At 44.7% G+C, this 17,959-nt stretch overlaps 2 protein-coding genes across 3 annotated transcripts; one reads left to right on the top strand and one right to left on the bottom strand.

The window, feature by feature from the left end:
• Positions 1-3,543: 3,543 nt before the first annotated feature.
• On the top strand, positions 3,544-11,205 carry LOC115465997 (surfeit locus protein 4-like). Its single transcript, XM_030196927.1, has 6 exons — positions 3,544-3,651; positions 9,003-9,189; positions 9,497-9,573; positions 9,828-9,871; positions 10,269-10,455; positions 10,818-11,205. Exons 1-6 carry the CDS (start codon positions 3,592-3,594, stop codon positions 11,082-11,084), a joined length of 822 nt encoding a protein of 273 aa, XP_030052787.1. The 5' UTR covers positions 3,544-3,591; the 3' UTR covers positions 11,085-11,205.
• Positions 11,206-12,151: 946 nt separating this feature from the next.
• CCDC130 (coiled-coil domain containing 130) lies at positions 12,152-17,913 on the bottom strand. 2 transcript variants are annotated; one of them, XM_030195266.1, is made up of 10 exons: positions 17,723-17,913; positions 17,192-17,233; positions 16,360-16,413; positions 15,915-15,997; positions 14,965-15,020; positions 14,463-14,523; positions 13,564-13,706; positions 13,303-13,475; positions 13,065-13,203; positions 12,152-12,836 (listed from the first exon to the last, which is right to left on the bottom strand). In XM_030195266.1, the coding sequence occupies exons 2-10, from the start codon at positions 17,192-17,194 to the stop codon at positions 12,430-12,432; spliced, it is 1,119 nt and encodes a 372-aa protein (XP_030051126.1). In that variant the 5' UTR covers positions 17,195-17,233; positions 17,723-17,913; the 3' UTR covers positions 12,152-12,429. The 2 variants fall into 2 exon arrangements, with proteins under 2 accessions (XP_030051126.1, XP_030051127.1); XM_030195267.1 differs by lacking the exon at positions 17,723-17,913 and adding an exon at positions 17,519-17,648.
• Positions 17,914-17,959: the final 46 nt, after the last annotated feature.

Below are 17,959 nucleotides of genomic sequence, written 5' to 3'. Positions count from 1 at the left end.
CCCAAAATGTACAAAACATTTTATACTGCTTATCCCAGAAATAGTGGATTTTCCCCAAGTCCATTTAATAATGGTCTATGGACTTTTCCTTTAGGAAGCCGTCCAAACCTTTTTTAAACTCCGCTAAGCTAACCGCCTTTACCACATTCTCTGGCATTCTCCAATTCGTTTTAAATTTACTACATTGTAGCTTAATCGCATGCCCCCTAGTCCTAGTATTTTTGGAAAGCGTGAACAGACGCTTCACATCTACCCATTCAACTCCACTCATTATTTTATAGACCTCTATCATATCTCCCCTCAGCCGCCTTTTCTCCAAGCTGAAGAACCCTAGCCACTTTAGCCTTTCCTCATAGGGAAGTTGTCCCATCCCCTTTATCATTTTCGTCGCCCTTCTCTGCACCTTTTCTAATTCCACTATATCTTTTTTGAGATGCGGCGACCAGAATTGAACACAATATTCGAGGTGCGGTCGCACCATGGAGCGATACAAAGGCATTATAACATCCTCATTTTTGTTTTCCATTCCTTTCCTAATAATATCTAACATTCTATTTGCTTTCTTAGCCGCAGCAGCACACTGTGCAGAAGGTTTCAACGAATCATCAACGATGACACCTAGATACATTTCTTTGTCTGTGACTCCTAACGTAGAACCTTGCATGACAGAGCTATAATTCGGGTTCCTCTTTCCCACATGCATCACTTTGCACTTGCTCACATTAAACGTCATCTGCCATTTAGACACACAGTCTTCCAGTCTCGTAAAGTCTGCTTGTAATTTTTCACAACCCTCCCGCGATGTAATGACTTTGAATAACTTTGTGTCATCAGCAAATGTAATTATCTCACTAGTTTATTCCCATCTCTAGGTCATTTATAAATATGTTAAAAAGCAGCGGTCCCAGCACAGAGCCCTGGGGAACCTCACTAACTACCCTTCTCCATTGAGAATACTGACAATTTAACCCTACTCTGTTTTCTATCTTTTAACCAGTTTTTAATCCACAATAGAACACTACCTCCTATCCCATGACTCTCCAATTTCCTCTGGAGTCTTTCATGAGGTACTTTGTCAAACGCCTTCTGAAAATCCAGATACACAATATCAACCGGCTCCCCTTTATCCACATGTTTGTTCACCCCTTCAAAGAAATGTAGTACATTGGTGAGGCAAGATTTCCCTTCACTAAATCCATGTTGACTTTGTCTCATTAATCCATGCTTTTGAATATGCTCTGTAATTTTGTTCTTAATAATAGTCTCTACCATTTTGCCCGGCACCGAAGTCAGACTCACCGGTCTATAATTTCCTGGATCTCCTCAGGAACCTTTTTTAAAAATCGGTGTTACATTGGCCACCCTTCAATCTTCTGGTACCACGCTCGATTTTAAGGATAAATTACATATTTCTAACAATAGCTCCGCAAGTTCATTTTTCAGTACAATCTACAAACAGCTAATGACAGCACTGATGTCCAGATATGCGCTTACAGGCAGGCAACTGCTGATGATGAAACAGATGATGAAATGAGCAGCGAGGTACATGCTGACGAAATTCAACAACCTCCTGTCACTTTTGCAAGAGCGCTGGAGAGTCTCAACACCGTGCGGGCCTATCTGGAGGCCACTGGATGTCAGTGCTATAACAGTGGAGGAGTGGCCTAGTGGTTAAGGTGGTGGACTTTGGTCCTGAGGAACTGAGTTCAATTCCCACTTCAGGCACAGGCAGCTCCTTGTGACTCTGGGTAAGTCACTTAACCCTCCATTGCCCCATGTAAGCCGCATTGAGCCTGCCATGAGTGGGAAAGCATGGGGTACAAATGTAATAAAATAAATAAATAATCTGGCAGACGTAGTCTATGGAACTCACAGACACAAGAGTGTACAGAGGACTATGACTGATTACTTCAAGTAAGCCTAATGTCAGTTAACGGAGACTATATAATGTACTGTACATACGTTTATCAGATGTCAAGCTTCTTTTTTGGGTCACAACTGTTAAGTGCACGCTCCAGTTAACTGCATGTATTTCTTTGGTCCCAGACCCTTGCACTTAAGTGAATTGCACTGTATTTCTAACTTATAATTTGCAAGATCAGCAATAATCCAGTTTTGAACCTACTACACCTTTGTCCTTAGATTAATTCTTATTTCTCATGCTTGTTTTTTGTACTCTTCCCCCATTCTCTATCTCTGTTAATGGCTCTCACATCCTCCCTGTCTCCTCGGCTCGTAACCTTGGAGTCATCTTTGATTCCTCTCTCTTCTTCTCTGTGCATATTCAGCAGATCGCCAAAACCTGTAATTTCTTTAACTACAACATTAGCAAAATCTGCCCCTTCCTTTCTGAATACGCTACCAGAACCCGTATCCAAACCCTTGTCACCTCTCGTTTGGATTATTGCAATTTACATCTCACTGGTCTTCATCTCAGCTCTCTCTCTCCTCTCCAGTCTGTCCAAAATTCTGCAGCACGACTTATTTTCCGCCAAAATCGTTATACCCACACTAGCCCACTCCTCAAGTCACTTCACTGGCCCCCTGTCCGCTTCCGCATACAATTCAAACTTCTCTTACTGACCTTTAAATGCATCCATCCTGCAGCTCCCCATTACCTCTCCACTCTCATTTCTCCCTACATTCCTCCCTGTGAACTCCACTCACTGGACAAATCTCTCTTGTCTTCCCCCTTCTCCTCCACTGCTAACTCCAGGCTTCGCCTCTTTTCCCTCGCGGCACCTTATGCCTGGAATAGACTTCCCGAGCCTGTACATCTAGCTCCATCTCTACCTGTTTTCAAATCTATGCTAAAAATCCACCTTTTCACCACTGCTTTTGGCTCCTAGCTACTACTCAATTACCTCCCCTGCCTTGTTCCTTCTCATCTCACCCAGTACTTCCCTTGCCCTTAATTGTTTTGTCTGTCTGTATTATTTTTAAATTGTAAGCTCTATTGAGCAGGGACTGTCTCTCTATGTCAGGTGTTCAGCGCTGCGTGCATCTGGTAGCGCTATACAAATGTTAATAATAATAATAATATTCTCACAAATGTGACACATGTAATTCATATTTCATAAATGTTATATTGTTAATATTTGAAACTACGATAAAATATTTTTTAAAAATAACATTCATGAAATGTATGAATTACATAAGTATCTCAATTGTGAGAACAATATAACCAAACATAGCACACAAAAAACAAGTATGAGTAATAAGAATCATTTTTTCCCATTTGGAATTCCCATCACTTGAAGTCGTTTTGCCATCAGTTGTCAATATTTTACGTTTTCAATAAAGTTTCAGAAGGGAAAAAAAACCATCAGCACCCGCACTGACTCGTCCCTCCTCCCCTCCATCATTATCCTGGGCGGTCTTTGCTGCACCCCTGACTCCACCCCGTTGAGCGGCTCACACAGAGAGGCGTGGCTGAGGCGTGCTCGCGCGCTGGGCTTTGACGTATTGAGCTGTAGGTCGCTGACTGGTCGGGACTGTTGTTACGTGGCAGCGCACGGGACGCTGGGGAGCGCGCTTGCTTGCTTGCTTGCGTGCGCGCGCGCGGCCCTTGGTGCTGAGTGGAGCGGCTCGATGGCCGCCATGCCCCCCAAGAGCGACTTGATGGGGGCCGCCGAGGACGTTGCGGACCAGGTACCGGGGGAGGAGGAGGGCAGGAGAAGCCGATTTGTTGGGGGAAAGAGGGGAGCGGGAGAGGCTGATTCATTGGGGGGGGGGGGGGGGAGGGGGCAGGAGGCTGATTTGTTGGGGGGGGGGCAGAGAGCTGGCAGGAGAGGCTGATTTGTTGGGGGGGAGAGGGAGCAGGAGGTTGATTTGTTGGGGGGGGGGGAGAGGGGAGCAGGAGAGGCTGATTTGTTGGGGGAGGGAGAGCTGGCAGGAGAGGCTGATTTGTTGGGGGGAGAGAGGGGAGCAGGAGAGGCTGATTTGGGGGGGGGGGAGAGAGGGGGCAGGAGAGGCTGATTTGTTGGGGAGAGAGAGGGGGGGCTCTTATTCTTTAAACACATCACCTGTAATTTTACAGTTACATGTTTACAGATTTTATAACCCGTGAGGCAGGCACATACGCCGAAACAGAGCTGTGTCGGGTTCTATATGTGTTGTTTCTGTGACTGCGATAAAAGTCTTGAACTTGGAAAATCCTCCTAACTACCTAGTTGGTGCCTACGCGTTAGTGGTTTTGGATCTTCTCCTACTCTTTTGATTTCTTGTTTCTCCCTGGCCCTCTTTACCCTGTTCCTTAGTGAAGGGGTAGGATCTGTGGTAGCAGTAGAACTGACTGTATGTGTGTCAGGAGTCTCACTGTCCTTTTAACAAATGGTGGTCCTTTTCTTTTATTTGCATATTTCTTACCACTTAGACCAACAAGTCAGAATGGGCAGTATAGCAAGTTTTTAAATAAACATAAAGATATTGCAGTGGAATTTTGTGCCACCTGTAATGCCTTAAGAAGACACTTAGGAATCCTACTAAAAGACCGTTACAGTAATCAAAGCATGGGCTATTTTACATTGCTGTTCGAAAATTTGCAGCTGTCAATAAATCTCTCAGCCCCTAATTTTTTTTCAGACCATTTGAATAATTTTTTGTACCTGATATTTCATACTTAAAGTGGAATCTAATAATTTAGCCATTGTGGAGAAAATTTAGAAAATAATATAGTAAATTAGAGTAAACTAAAAATGTCAGTGTACAGAGAGGCTTAATTTAAAAGAATGGGCTGCTACTTCATTCTTTCAAGTTCCTGCTTGTCTGAGGTCCATTTCCTAGTCAAAGCTTAATTCAACAGAAGCCGGTAAATGCTGATCCCACCTCCTTATTCTCAGTAACCCATGTACTTAGGGAAATCAGGGGATGGGTGCATCTCTGCATTACAGGGTAATATTCAGAGCCATTTCTGTGGGTATTGTTTGACAAAACTGCCATTCCTGTGTGTGATTAAACTCGAGTGTGTCAAGCCTTTACATGCCTGAGTTGATCTGGATTGAGAGAACGTAGTGCACCAGTAAACATTTCTGTGGAAAGCTATTGTCACAAGTTAGGAGGTAAAAACGTACGTGGATGTCTTTCCTGGAAACACATGCACACTCTTGCTTTGAAAATTATGGGCATGCTTTTTATTGATGTGTGTGAAGATAAAATAACCTAGATGTGTTGGAGTCATGTTCAGCATGGTTTAAACAGCAGGCTGGCCACCAGTATTCAGCTGAATATCGGCCCTGAGCACCATGACTGGCCAAACCTTACCCCATGGTAATAACCAGTGCCCAGTTAACTTTGGTTGACCACACCGACTCGGATATTCACTGACAGACACGGGCCACTTCTTTTTATTTCTACAGGCTGTGTTTGTCGGAGCTTTTCTCTAATCCATTTTTGCCATCGGTGTATCCCTCTGTAGGTGATTTCACAATATCTATATATATAAAAGGCACCACTGAAGCCTCCAGCCGGAAGTGTGAAGCGCCAGAGATATCCGGTTTCCCCATGAGTGAAGGAAAACAGCACAGCACGAAATCCCAGGAAACAGTGAAGGACTCAGAGGGGGGAGGGGAGAGAGATGCCCTCACTCTCTCTGTAACACAAACACGGAACAGCAGGAAACAACACTGAAGGACTGGACTCGGAGGGGGAGGGAGAGAGGGCAGGGACACATACACTCCCACATGCACACTCTGAAGAAAACCTTGCTAGCCCCCGTTTCATTTGCATCAGAAACAGGGCTTTTTTACTAGAGGAAGTCTATTTTCAGCGGTCCTCCTCTAGACCCTGCTGTTATCTGAGCTTAGGCTTTGCTACAGTTGTCAGACTCTGTTCTGAGGATTTTTCTTATTCTGTGGCTCTTGTACAGATCTAGAGCTCCAGACTTGAGGCTGCCAGAGCTTTTAGTCCTATAAATCTTAATAGCTTAACATTCCACCTCCACTGGTGGAGCCCCAAAGTCCCCGTCTAATGTTGAGGGACCTGTTCACTTCTTTTTCTTAGTCATTGATGCTGAGGTTGGCAGTGTTAAGATGTAACTTACCCTTTGCAGGGATCTTATTTAATGTGTGTTTTTAGTAACAACATTTTCTCAAAGACATTTTCATTGGTGTAGAGGAATGAACAAAGATCACAGCAGATAGTGTTTGCAAAGTTGTGTAGAAATCTTTCACATTTACTGTTTTTCATTTTTTCTCCAAATTTTGCCCCGAGTAAGGTCTTCATGAAGGCCGGAACCTCTCGGCCAGGCAGACAGACCGTTTTGCAGCAGTTACTATTATTGTGAACGTGGATCTGGGCGGGAGTATTCTAGTCATTGTTACTGGATCTTCTAGGTGCCAAGTTCGTCCCACTGTACAGTGAGATCTTGAAATTGTCCATGTATTGATGGAAAGGTCTAGATTTTTTATTAAGTTCAAGCAATCTTTAAATTTTTCAAATTTTAACCAAGTAAACACAAAATATACGATCAAACAGAGTACATTATGATATGTACCAACAGGCATTTCTATCTACCCAACCAGGTTTGGAAGTACTAAATATGTATAGGAATGTAACCCACCTTAAGACTCTAAAATCCACAATCGGGATTTAAACTTATTACAAACCGAGAACCTCAAACCACCTCATGGGAACCTTAATGCTACTTGTGCCTGGTTCACCACTCTACCGAGGAGTAGGTTACTATCATTGGTTCAAGTGCGGGGGAGTAGAGAAAAACAACCAACCGAAAAAACTCAATCTAATTTGAGAAAACCGGATGGTTTAAAAACTCTTGACCCCCGACACTAACATACCAAAAAAGAGCCAAAAAGTAGGTAAACCACCCCTATTCAAAAATACCAACCCCCCATGGTGCACCTTCATAACAACCTGGTCCTATAAACCCCTTATTTTGAATCTTTAGTAAAGGGTAATTACAGTTACTTAATAATGAACCCGTTCTCAAAAAGTCCAACGTCACTTATCTGGTCGTTGTAAATCCAGGGCTCAATAGAAACGTCAAACCAGGCTGCAAATAGTCCACAATTAAGTAACTGTAATTACCCTTTACTAAAGATTCAAAATAAGGGGTTTATAGGACCAGGTTGTTATGAAGGTGCACCATGGGGGGTTGGTATTTTTGAATAGGGGTGGTTTACCTACTTTTTGGCTCTTTTTTGGTATGTTAGTGTCGGGGGTCAAGAGTTTTTAAACCATCCGGTTTTCTCAAATTAGATTGAGTTTTTTCGGTTGGTTGTTTTTCTCTACTCCCCCGCACTTGAACCAATGATAGTAACCTACTCCTCGGTAGAGTGGTGAACCAGGCACAAGTAGCATTAAGGTTCCCATGAGGTGGTTTGAGGTTCTCGGTTTGTAATAAGTTTAAATCCCGATTGTGGATTTTAGAGTCTTAAGGTGGGTTACATTCCTATACATATTTAGTACTTCCAAACCTGGTTGGGTAGATAGAAATATTTGTTTTTGGGTTTTGGAATTTCCCTTTAGTGAGATGTACCAACAGGCAACAATGTACCAAAATATGAGGAGGAGGTAGAAAAGATTTGCATTCAAAACTTATTTTAGAATCTCAAAAGGTTTCCAAACTTTTCTAACTTTATGGAGTGTCTTCATATTTATAAATCAAGCATAAAGAGTCCCACCAGAACTTTCCACTGAAGTAGTATATTTTCCAACGCAGTTATATTCATCAGAGGATAAAGAGCGTGGTAGACAAAGAGAACGAGAAATAATCATCTCATAGGATAAGTTGGATTTACGTTGTCTTATGTAAAATGGATATCCTCTTCCAAGCTTCAGATAAATAGTAAGGTGCTCTAAGGATCCCTAGGTTTTGTTACAAGACCAACATAGATTTGAATAAGAAGTTAACTCTCTGCTGCTTGATCAGTGTCCAAAGGACTTTATGTAATTATAACGGATAATGACTGCAGATTAGGAGCAGAAGCCGGATCATTGAACATCGGAGAGGTGAGTAATGGTATCGAAGTGCCAGAGCAATACTAGGAGGGTGACATTTGGATAGAAATAGTTTGTAAAAACTGGAGGCCGGTTTGGAGAAGAGGAATTATAATTGTGGAAATCTTTATCGGAAACATAATTGTAGATATTTAAAATATTGAGAATTAGCGAGAGAGAATTTTATCTGTAATGCATTGAAGGAATCCAACAAACTATCCTCTAAAATATCCTTGAATTGATATCTACCACGCTTCACCCATTTGGGCCATCTAAAGGGCATATATCGAGTTTAGAATGGAACTACAATTAGTGAATCATGGATAATGGCTCTATTTAGCCCTTCAGTTGGGAATAAAAATACTGTTCTGCATTTGACGAGGAGAGGATTTGAAAGCTGTTGTTCCTTCTTGGTGGCCTGATCTAGAACAACAGTATCTTGATCTGTCGGCTATTGCGAAGCAACGCTCATTAAAAGAATTCTAATGTAGGAAAATTAACCCCACTAGTTCATAGGACTCTTCAGCTTAAGGAGCATCTTTATTATTCCATATTCTAGTAATAAAGATTGATCTTGGGAAATGGTTACTTAACAAGTATTAAATTCTGTGGCGTCAGAACCATTTTTTCCCACAAGGTGAGGAACGTGGAAACCATCAATTGCACAAGCTTATATTGGTATTTAAAGTATCCTGAATTTTTGCTTGAACTACTAAACCAAGATACTTAATACCATTTTTACATCAACAAATGGGAATCAATAGAAAATTGTTCTGTACAAAGGTATATCCAATGGTGATAATTCTGTCTGGTATAAAATATTTCATGGAGAGATATGTAATAATAAGTTATCAGCATATGCTGCTAATGTCTTAACAGAATATTGAACTATATGTGTGGATTGCAGCTCGGTCAGTGGGGGTTTGAGGGTTATTTTATCGTTGCTCGATTTATATACTGCTGAGATACTGTTGTGATCACATGGTCTGTCAAATGCTGAAATAAATAAATGGGCTGATGCTACCTTTTCTCTCCCCCATGCCTAGTTCCTGCGAGTGACAAAGCGGTACCTACCTCACCTGGCACACCTCTGTCTGATCAGCACCTTCCTGGAGGACGGAGTGCGAATGTGGTTTCAGTGGAATGAGCAGAGGGATTACATCGACGTGTCCTGGGGATGTGGGACCGTTCTGGCTATGCTCTTTGTATTAATCAACATGTTGGGACAGCTGGGTAAGAGCTTGTTAACCTAGGACTCTGCCTATTTATTTCTGATTCAGCGAAAAAGGCAAGAATGAGTTACATTAGCAGAGCTCTGTGAGGGGGTCTCGTACTGGAATAGCAAGGGGAGGTGGGCATTGGCAGAGTTCTTTGTGGGTGTGTGAGGATCTCAGTTCTGGAATTGCAGGGGGAGGCATGAGGTGCTTTGGGAGATCTTTGTACACTTCCTGCGTTTTCATTCCCCCTACTTCCTGTAGGATGGTTTGAAAGTGGCAGAAGTCTTTGGACTCATGCCTATCCCATTCTTGTTTTTCTGCAGTAGGCTGTGTGCTGGTGCTGGCCCGGAAGTTTGTTCCCTACGCTTGCTTTGGGCTGTTTGGAATTATCTTCATGCAGGTGAGACCCCTCTCTCCATTCTGATATCCACTGGGTTTTCAGAGCGTCCAGCCTTATCACCTTGACATTTGTGCCTCTGGGGCCTCGCTGATGTCGGTGTAGCTCCTAGACTGACTGGGGCATATTCCCGGCCCTCCCGAGAGATGCCATGTGTGCTGGCTCACTAACGGGAAGACAGTGATCAGCGCTAAGAAAAGCGGGTGTGGTGGTATCCTGGCTGATCTAATTAATTAGTCTTCTTTTCTCTCATCCAGACCATCGCATACAGTATTTTATGGGATCTCAAGTTCTTAATGAGGTGAGTCTTCTCTGAAATCGTTTCATGAGATAAGATCGGGGTAACCCAAACACCTGCCGCTTTTCTGTGGCAACAGGGTAGTGGCAGGCCACTGGGGAATAGGACTTTCTCGTAATAACTTCTGTGCTTATAACAAGTGTCGAGCAGCGCAGCAGCCCCCTCCCCCTATCTTTCTCTGGCAGTGCAGCAGCCCCCTCTCCCTTTCTCTCTCTGCAGCACAGCAGCCCTCCCCCCTTCTCTAGCAGTTCAACAGCCTCCTCCCCTTTTCTCTCAGCACAGCAGCTACTCCCCTTTTCTCTGCCTATGGCAGATGTCAGTATGAGAGCCCCTCCCCCGGGGTCAGGCATTGTAACAGAATGTGACTCATGAGCTACATTTTGCCCCCTCTGTGTTGCAGGAACCTCGCTCTAGGGGGTGGATTGTTGCTGTTACTGGCAGAGTCGCGGTCTGAAGGGAAGTCCATGTTTGCTGGGGTTCCCACCATGAATGACAACTCTCCACGGCAGTACATGCAGCTGGGAGGCCGAGTCCTGCTGGTCCTCATGTTCATGACTCTTCTGCACCTGGAAGCCAGTGCATTCACTGTAAGTGCCGACCCCCTTTCCACGAGTGTAGTATTGGTCATGGGTTCTTTCTAGCCCCTGCTTCTAACGTAACGTTTCTCATGTGTTCTAATACGTCAAGGAACAGCGCATGGTTCTGTTTTCTTTCTAGCCTCTGCTTCTAACTTTTCTCATCTATTTTTCTATACATTGAGGGCAGGCGTCCCACGGATTACCTGCTTGTTAGAACAGAGGCCTAGAAATCAACCTGTTGCATTGGTGCCACGATGGCTGTACGCTCTGCTATCCGAAGCCCTTTCTAGTTCTGGGGCTGTCCTCCAGCTTTTTTCACCTGTTTCCTTGTCCGTCTGTCTGATTTTCACGGCTTGCTGTGTCTCATGTAGATTTTCCAGGACATCTTTGGTATGGCGTTGATCATTCTGGTGGCTGTCGGCTTTAAGACCAAGCTCGCCGCACTGACGCTGGTGGTCTGGCTTCTGATCATAAACCTGCTGCAGAATGCTTTCTGGAACATCCCCACTTACAGACCCCTTCATGACTTCCTCAAGTATGACTTTTTCCAGACCATGTCGGTCATAGGAGGGCTTCTCCTGGTGGTGGCGTTGGGGCCCGGAGGAGTGTCTATGGATGAGCACAAAAAGAAGTGGTAGAGACAGACTGGAAATGCTGCTGCCACCATTCTTCACAACGATTTTTGTATTCACTTAGTCCCATTTCTGTATTTTTCCATTTGTATGTGATATAAAACTATCATTGTTCACGGTTGCCTTAGTGAGATAGTCTTTTTATTTTTTTTTCTATTAAAAAGCAAGTTGAAGACCTTTATAAATTAAAAAAATTCTATGGTCCTTTACCCTTTGTGTACTGCTGGGGTTTTTTGGGCCAGGAGTTTCCTGTCCTGGCTACTGGATGGTAGATAGAGATGAAGACATCTAGCTCCCTCTGTGCATCACGCAGGATTTATTGCCTGGATGCAGATAATGGATTCTCACCAGTCCTGGACATACACTGCTGTTGGAAAGCATTTAGGGCAGAGATGACGGTGTAAGAACTGCAAGACCCCCCCAAATCCTTTACAGGGCTGTACTTTAAATAGTAAAAGTGTATTTTGTTTCAGGGCTACAGGCTTATGTCTCCTTCCAAGGTGATACAGGCACTGCTGCTTTTTCAGGATTACTACTGTCTCCTGAAGTAGATGTCGCTGCAGCCGTATGTCATCAAACACTACACTTCACTCTCCATGACCCCAGGGTCGTGCTGTGCTCATAGGCCAGGACAGGAGCCTCTTCCTTTAAATGACTGTTGTACAGCACTTTGGGGGGGGGGGGGGGCTTGGTTAGTGAAGCCTTATAAAAATAATTTTAAATAAACATATTCCCCTGACATCACCTGAATAACACTGATCTCATGGACCTCTATAACAGACCTCTGATCCTTGTGTATACTGCCATCATACTTGTATGTTAGATGTAAGCTTATATCTAAGATCCTGCTAAGAGGCTGCCTGAACTTCAGAAGGTGTAACTTGTACAACTACCCCAGGAAGCTGCATTTGGAGATGGAGTTTAATCAGGGCCAATGGAGCTGGGACAAATTTCAGTACCTCTCGCCCCTTTGCATTTGTTGGTAATAGAGGATTGTGAATGAATCCCAGGGGCTGCGTGCCATACATGTACTCTGCACCCCCCCCTCCCCCAAAATCATTCAGCAGCAGCAACACTCAAGGCCTTCAGCTCATTCAACAACTTTTAGTGGTACTTTAGGTAGAACTGTTCAGCTCCTCATCTGAAAATCCCATCCCAAGCAGAAGAGCAAGGCAGAGAACTGCTATTGCAATACTTTAACATGTATAACATCCACACTATTTTTACATCTTTAAATAAGACAGGCTGCTTAATCCGTATAAACCAAGCAAAAAAAATCAACTGAGTGGGTAGCCACACTGTAGCAGGGCATATCCTGCCCCTCTTTCCCACCACAGTGTGACAGGAGGGCTCAGCTGGTTTCAGAGTCTGAGCTGGAGTCCATGTAGTCTGCCACCAAAGCCGCAGAAGAACCCGCATGAGGTTCGGGTACCCTGGTGCCGCCAAGGCCTTCAGCCATCATGTCCTTCTGCAGGCCTGAATCAACACTTTGTGTCTGAGACACACCTCCCACCTCTTCATTACCACTTTCGGAGTCTGGCACAGCGACAGCCCTCAACGTCCGTCGCACAATCCCCAAATGACTGGCTGCGGTATCGGTACCACTGCTAGGAGAGGGCTTGAGTGTCACTTTCAGTCCAAGGTCCAACTTTTTAATGGCTTCACTCACTCTGCTGTTTGTAGCTGGAGTCTGGGTGGAGAGGAACCAGGACCGATTTGAAATCTCACTACGTTTCAACTTCTGTTTATCTTCATATGCTAGGAGAGAAAACGCAAGAAAGAGGGCTTATGGTATAAGAATTCATTCCTTGCATGTTTTCAAGTCCTCCCTTGTTCTATGGAGGCGCCTAGCCAGTCAGGCTTTCAGATATCTGTAGTGAGCATAAATTACATAAACCTGTCTGCAGGGGGAGGTAGTGCAGATATCCTGAAAAGCTGGCTGGCTAGGAATCTCTGCCACGAATTTTACATACAGAACATACGTACAGTCCAGGCTGCGGTACTTGAGCAGTGTTGCGAGATGCCGGTCCTCCTCACATTCCTTCACTAGGGGGATGCTGAGCGAAGCTTTGCGCAGCAGGGCTCGGTCTCTCTCCTCTTCATCCTTCAGCGTTTTTTTCTCTTCCTGAGATAAGGAAATGGATCAAGGCTGTTAGGAAAATAACCAGCAGGGCCACATCTAAGCTAGACAGACATGTCAGGACAAAGACACAGAATCCTGTACCCTAAACTTCCGTCTCAGCACGCTGTTCAGAGTGAAATCGTCCTTCCAGGCGCTCTGGGCTTCCTGGATGTTTGCAAGCGTGGGGATGGCTCGCTGCAGTTTCTGCTGGTCCTCACTGCCGTGCTCCAGGCGATACATGGCATCTGTTTCTAGCTTCTTTTTCTCGTCATGTTCTAGGAAAAGCACAAGAATATTTACAATTCCATCTCAGAGATCTTGCCCAAGGCGCCATCCCATGAGTTTCCTGCTCTGGACCCTAACCTGTGGTCAGGATCTGTTCATTGTCCTTCATGTCCCAACGCTCTTCCTTCCGCTGTGCTCCACTGACAATCACGTAGTCACAACTGGCAGGATCCGTCTGGATCTCGATGTGATTGTCACACAGGTGACACTTCATGCGAAACCTGTCCCACAGCCGGGTAAGGGAGACAGGAGGGGTAAGATTGGGCTTTTCAGCTTCTGGGACAGAAGATTCAGATTTAGGGTACAAGAAAGTCAATCCCTCCCCCCCATGAACCCTTTCAGTGGTCTCTGTGTGCTCATGCAACAAAGCAAAACAACTAGAAAAGGGAAAATCGTACAAGCTGTAGTCAAGGAAATGAAAGATTCCTTCTTATGGCCCTTGCTGCCACTGGGAGTTCAGCAGAGATCACCTCATAGCCCATAGCTGTACAGCCCAGCACAAAACCTTGTTCTGGATCACTGAGATCTCCCGTAGTGATCCCCACCTCCTCCCTGTCAACATCATCTAGGAGAGCCGCTTAAATTGGTGGCTCCTGAAAGCATCACTAGCTGGGTTTCAGGATCTCCCTAATGAATATGCATCAGATAAATTTCCATGCCCGCCACCTCCACTGTATGCAAATTTCTCATTTGCATATTCAGACCATAGTGGATAGCCAGATAATGCAACTAGCTGATAGTACAGATTTGTGAATTATCAGTTTAAACGGTCCTCAGCATAGAGGCTAGTAAATCCCAAAGGAGGGAACTTCAAGGAGTCACTGCTGGGGCTCGAGGGAAGCTTTTGATCAGATAGTTGGGGAATGAGTGGGATGTTTACTGCTGACCAAGATTCCATAGCTTTGTCTTACCCCATGTGCGAGGTGAGGGTTTGTGGTTTTATCACTTATTTATGATGATGTACTATTTTGTCTCACCTGTAGATAGGGGTCGTATAGTAATTTCCAACCTTCTTTTTTTCTGCATTGTATCTGACACCTGGAAAAGACGAGAGAGACAGACTCTTTCAACCACAGGCCCCATCTCACTGCCAGCTCCAGACTCCCTTCCTTTTATCTTGCTGTACTGTATTCCTGGAATAGACTTCCTGAGTCAGTACATCAAGCTCCATCTCAAATCTAGTCTAAAAGCCCACCTTTTTGAGGCTGCTTTTAACTCCTTACTTCACCTGTCCAGTAGCCACATCTGTAAGTAATTCCCCTATTTGTCCAGTTTGTCTGTCTTGATTAAATTGTAAGCTCAGCTGAGCAGGGACTGTCTCTTACTCTGAACCCACAGAACCTGAATTCTGCTCGTCTTGTGCAACATATGCTCATGGGGCCCAGCCCAAGAGTGCCGGATGGAAAACACTATGCAAGCCAAACACTCAAATTACTATACAGGATCGGAAGCCCAAAGAGGCAAATCACAGCCACCTACCCATGCCGATGTGATTCTTACAGCCATCACACCAGATGTTATAGGGCATCTCAAACCTATAAAAAATGAAAAGGCAGAGAGAGAGAGAAAAAATGAAATGTGTTCAGCAACATTTCAGCACTTGTTCTTCAAGCTGCTACCTCATGATCACCTTCACAAACATGGCTTAAAATTACAAACTTTACAGCCGTGGCAGTTGAGCCTTCAGTGGATCAGATTATTCCCCTGCTCCTCCCTCCGTTACCACACTGGCATAAATCCTTCTCGTCTACCCCAGCGTTCCCGAGGCAGACAGTGGGTGTGCTGGCTCACCACCCGAACTCTCATCCACTCTCTCATTACCTCTCGCCTTGACTACTGCAACCTACTCCTCACTGGCCTCCCACTTAGCCATCTATCCCCTCTTCAGTCCGTTCAGAAGTCTGCAGCACGTCTTATCTTCCGCCTGGACCGATATACTCATATCACCCCTCTCCTTAAGTCACTTCACTGGCTCCCGATCAAGTACAGCATACAGTTCAAGCTTCTCCTACAAATGCACTCGATCTGCAGCCCCTCCTTACCTCTCTACCCTCATCTCCCCTTACGTTCCCACCCATAACCTCCGCTCTCAAGACAAATCCCTCCTTTCAGTACCCTTCTCCACCACCGCCAACTCCAGGCTCCGCCTTTTCTGCCTTGCCTCACCCCATGCCTGGAATAAACTCCCTGAGCCCCTACGCCAGGCCCCCTCCCATCTTCAAATCCTTGCTCAAAGACCACCTCTTCAAGGTTGCCTTCGGCACCTAACCACTATACCTCTATTCAGGAAATCTAGACTGCCCAACTTGACATTTCGTCCTTTAGATTGTAAGCTCCTTTGAGCAGGGACTGTCCTTTGTTAAACTGTACAGCGCTGCGTAACCCTAGTAGCGCTCTAGAAATGTTAAGTAGTAGTAGTGCTGGCTAACCTGATGATGAGAATTCCCTGTGAGAGCTTGCGAGCTCTCTCCCGCAGAGGGTGACTCTTCCGGTAGCCATTGATGGAGCCATGCTGTGGGGGAAAAGGAAGAAGAGGTGAAAAGCTGCATCTTTGTGATGAGTAGCATAGCAGCATGCATCTAAGCTTCTGTACAAAGCACACCATGCAAAGGCTGAGCAAGAAGAAACAGGTTGATAGTAATCAAAGGTACGAGCTATGATCACGTTCATGAAAGAAAGACAGTCATGTACAAAACTTTGGTACTCTGCTCTGCTATGTCATTATTGTATGAAGGGAAAGTCACAATCTGCAGTTGTGAAATGACTACAGGGCTCATTTTCAAAGCACTTAGACTTACAAAGTTCCACAGTAACTTACAGAACACACCACCTCCCTGATTACCTACCCCTTCCCCCATTCAATGCCATCTTTACCTTTGCTGGGTCAAAATCCGGAGGGTAATATTTGTTAACACCTTTTCGCTCACCCTAGAAATAACAATTAAAAGATTACATAACATCCTGACAAAAAACAACTGATATTAATAGAGACAGCTGAGTGGGTTGTTGTGACCCCCCCACCCCACCAAGGTGGCCCATAGACTGCAGCATTTCAGTGACTCTCCAGCATGGAAAGAGTATCATCTTTAACCAGTAAAAGCTCAGAACTACTTTATGCCTTGTAGCGCTATAGAAATGATAAATAGTAGTAGTAGTAAATGCAAATCCCAGAGTCCATACAAAAATGCATGCTGGGCCCAATGTAAACTTTTCTCGAGGACTCCATTCCCCCCCCCCCCCCCCCCCCCAAAAGGCTCATTTTAATAGAATGGACACAAAGAAGTTGCATCATTCCTCTGTACATAAGTATTGCCACACTGGGACAGAACAAAGGTCCATCAAGCCCAGCACCCTGTTTCCAACTGTGGCCAATCCAGGTCACAAATACCTGGCAAGATCCCCAAAAAGCTCTATTAATACATTTTATGCTGCTTATCCCAGAAATAAGCAGTGGATTTTCCCCAAGTCACTTTAATAATGGTCTTTGGACTTTTCCTTTAGGAAGCTGTTCAGACCCTGTGTCAGGCTTATATGAGAATCAAGTGCATTTGTATAGCTTGGTTAAATGGGGGGGGGGGGGGGGGGGGGGGGGGACAGCTGTTTACAGACCTAGAGGTTCAGTTTATATTTTGACTATCCATATTCTCGACATTTATAAATAATAGAGATGCAAAGCTACATACATTTTCACCCAATATTTCCTTACCATGTTGAAGTTTTGACTCTAAGCAGATTGAACGCGTTTAGTCTATAAAATGGAAAAAAAAAACCCATTTCAAATCAGAAAGGAATAGTTTTTTACTTTGGATTACTTTAAGTTTGAGTCTTGAGATTTGACCTGACAGGAGCGACCTGATTTGGTCTAGGCTAGGGATCAAAGTTTATTTACCTCTAGGTGGGGGGGGGGGGGGGGGGGGGGAGTAGGAATAAAAAACAATAAAGGATTAGATCCTGACAGGTACATAAACTCAATGAGTCTGCAGGGAGAGGGATATTAAAGACTGCCCGCAGTTTGTGCGTGTGCCTGTTGTACCTGAAGCGATCTTAATGTTTACAGGTGCGCTCGATTCTGGAGGTGATGGTCGTTGTGATTACTCTGGAACTTCCGAGACAAATCATTACAATTCTGCTTTCTGGGGTGATCGTTAATGCTGAGTTGGGGGGGGGGGGTCTAGGGCTCTGAAAAATAGGTGGAGATGTGGCTCTAGTGCTCCGGCCTGGGTATTTTTCTTCTTACCCTCCGGAAGGGATTCGCAGATCAGTCGGTTATGCGGTACAGAGACACACTAGAACCCTAAGATCACGTGAAGGATGACTCGCCGAGCTGTAAATCAGGACAGCTCCGCGCAGAGACCCGGAAGCCACAGCTATACATGAATAAATAAATAAAACGTATTAAAGCAACAAAATCCACGCCAACAGTCTTGCCAGCACGGTCACTTCCGCTTTCCCTCCATTACCTCATCACCCAGCG

Source organism: Microcaecilia unicolor, chromosome 3, assembly GCF_901765095.1.
Source record: "Microcaecilia unicolor chromosome 3, aMicUni1.1, whole genome shotgun sequence".
Lineage (NCBI taxonomy): Eukaryota > Metazoa > Chordata > Amphibia > Gymnophiona > Siphonopidae > Microcaecilia > Microcaecilia unicolor.
This window is presented reverse-complemented; position numbering and strand designations above follow the sequence as displayed.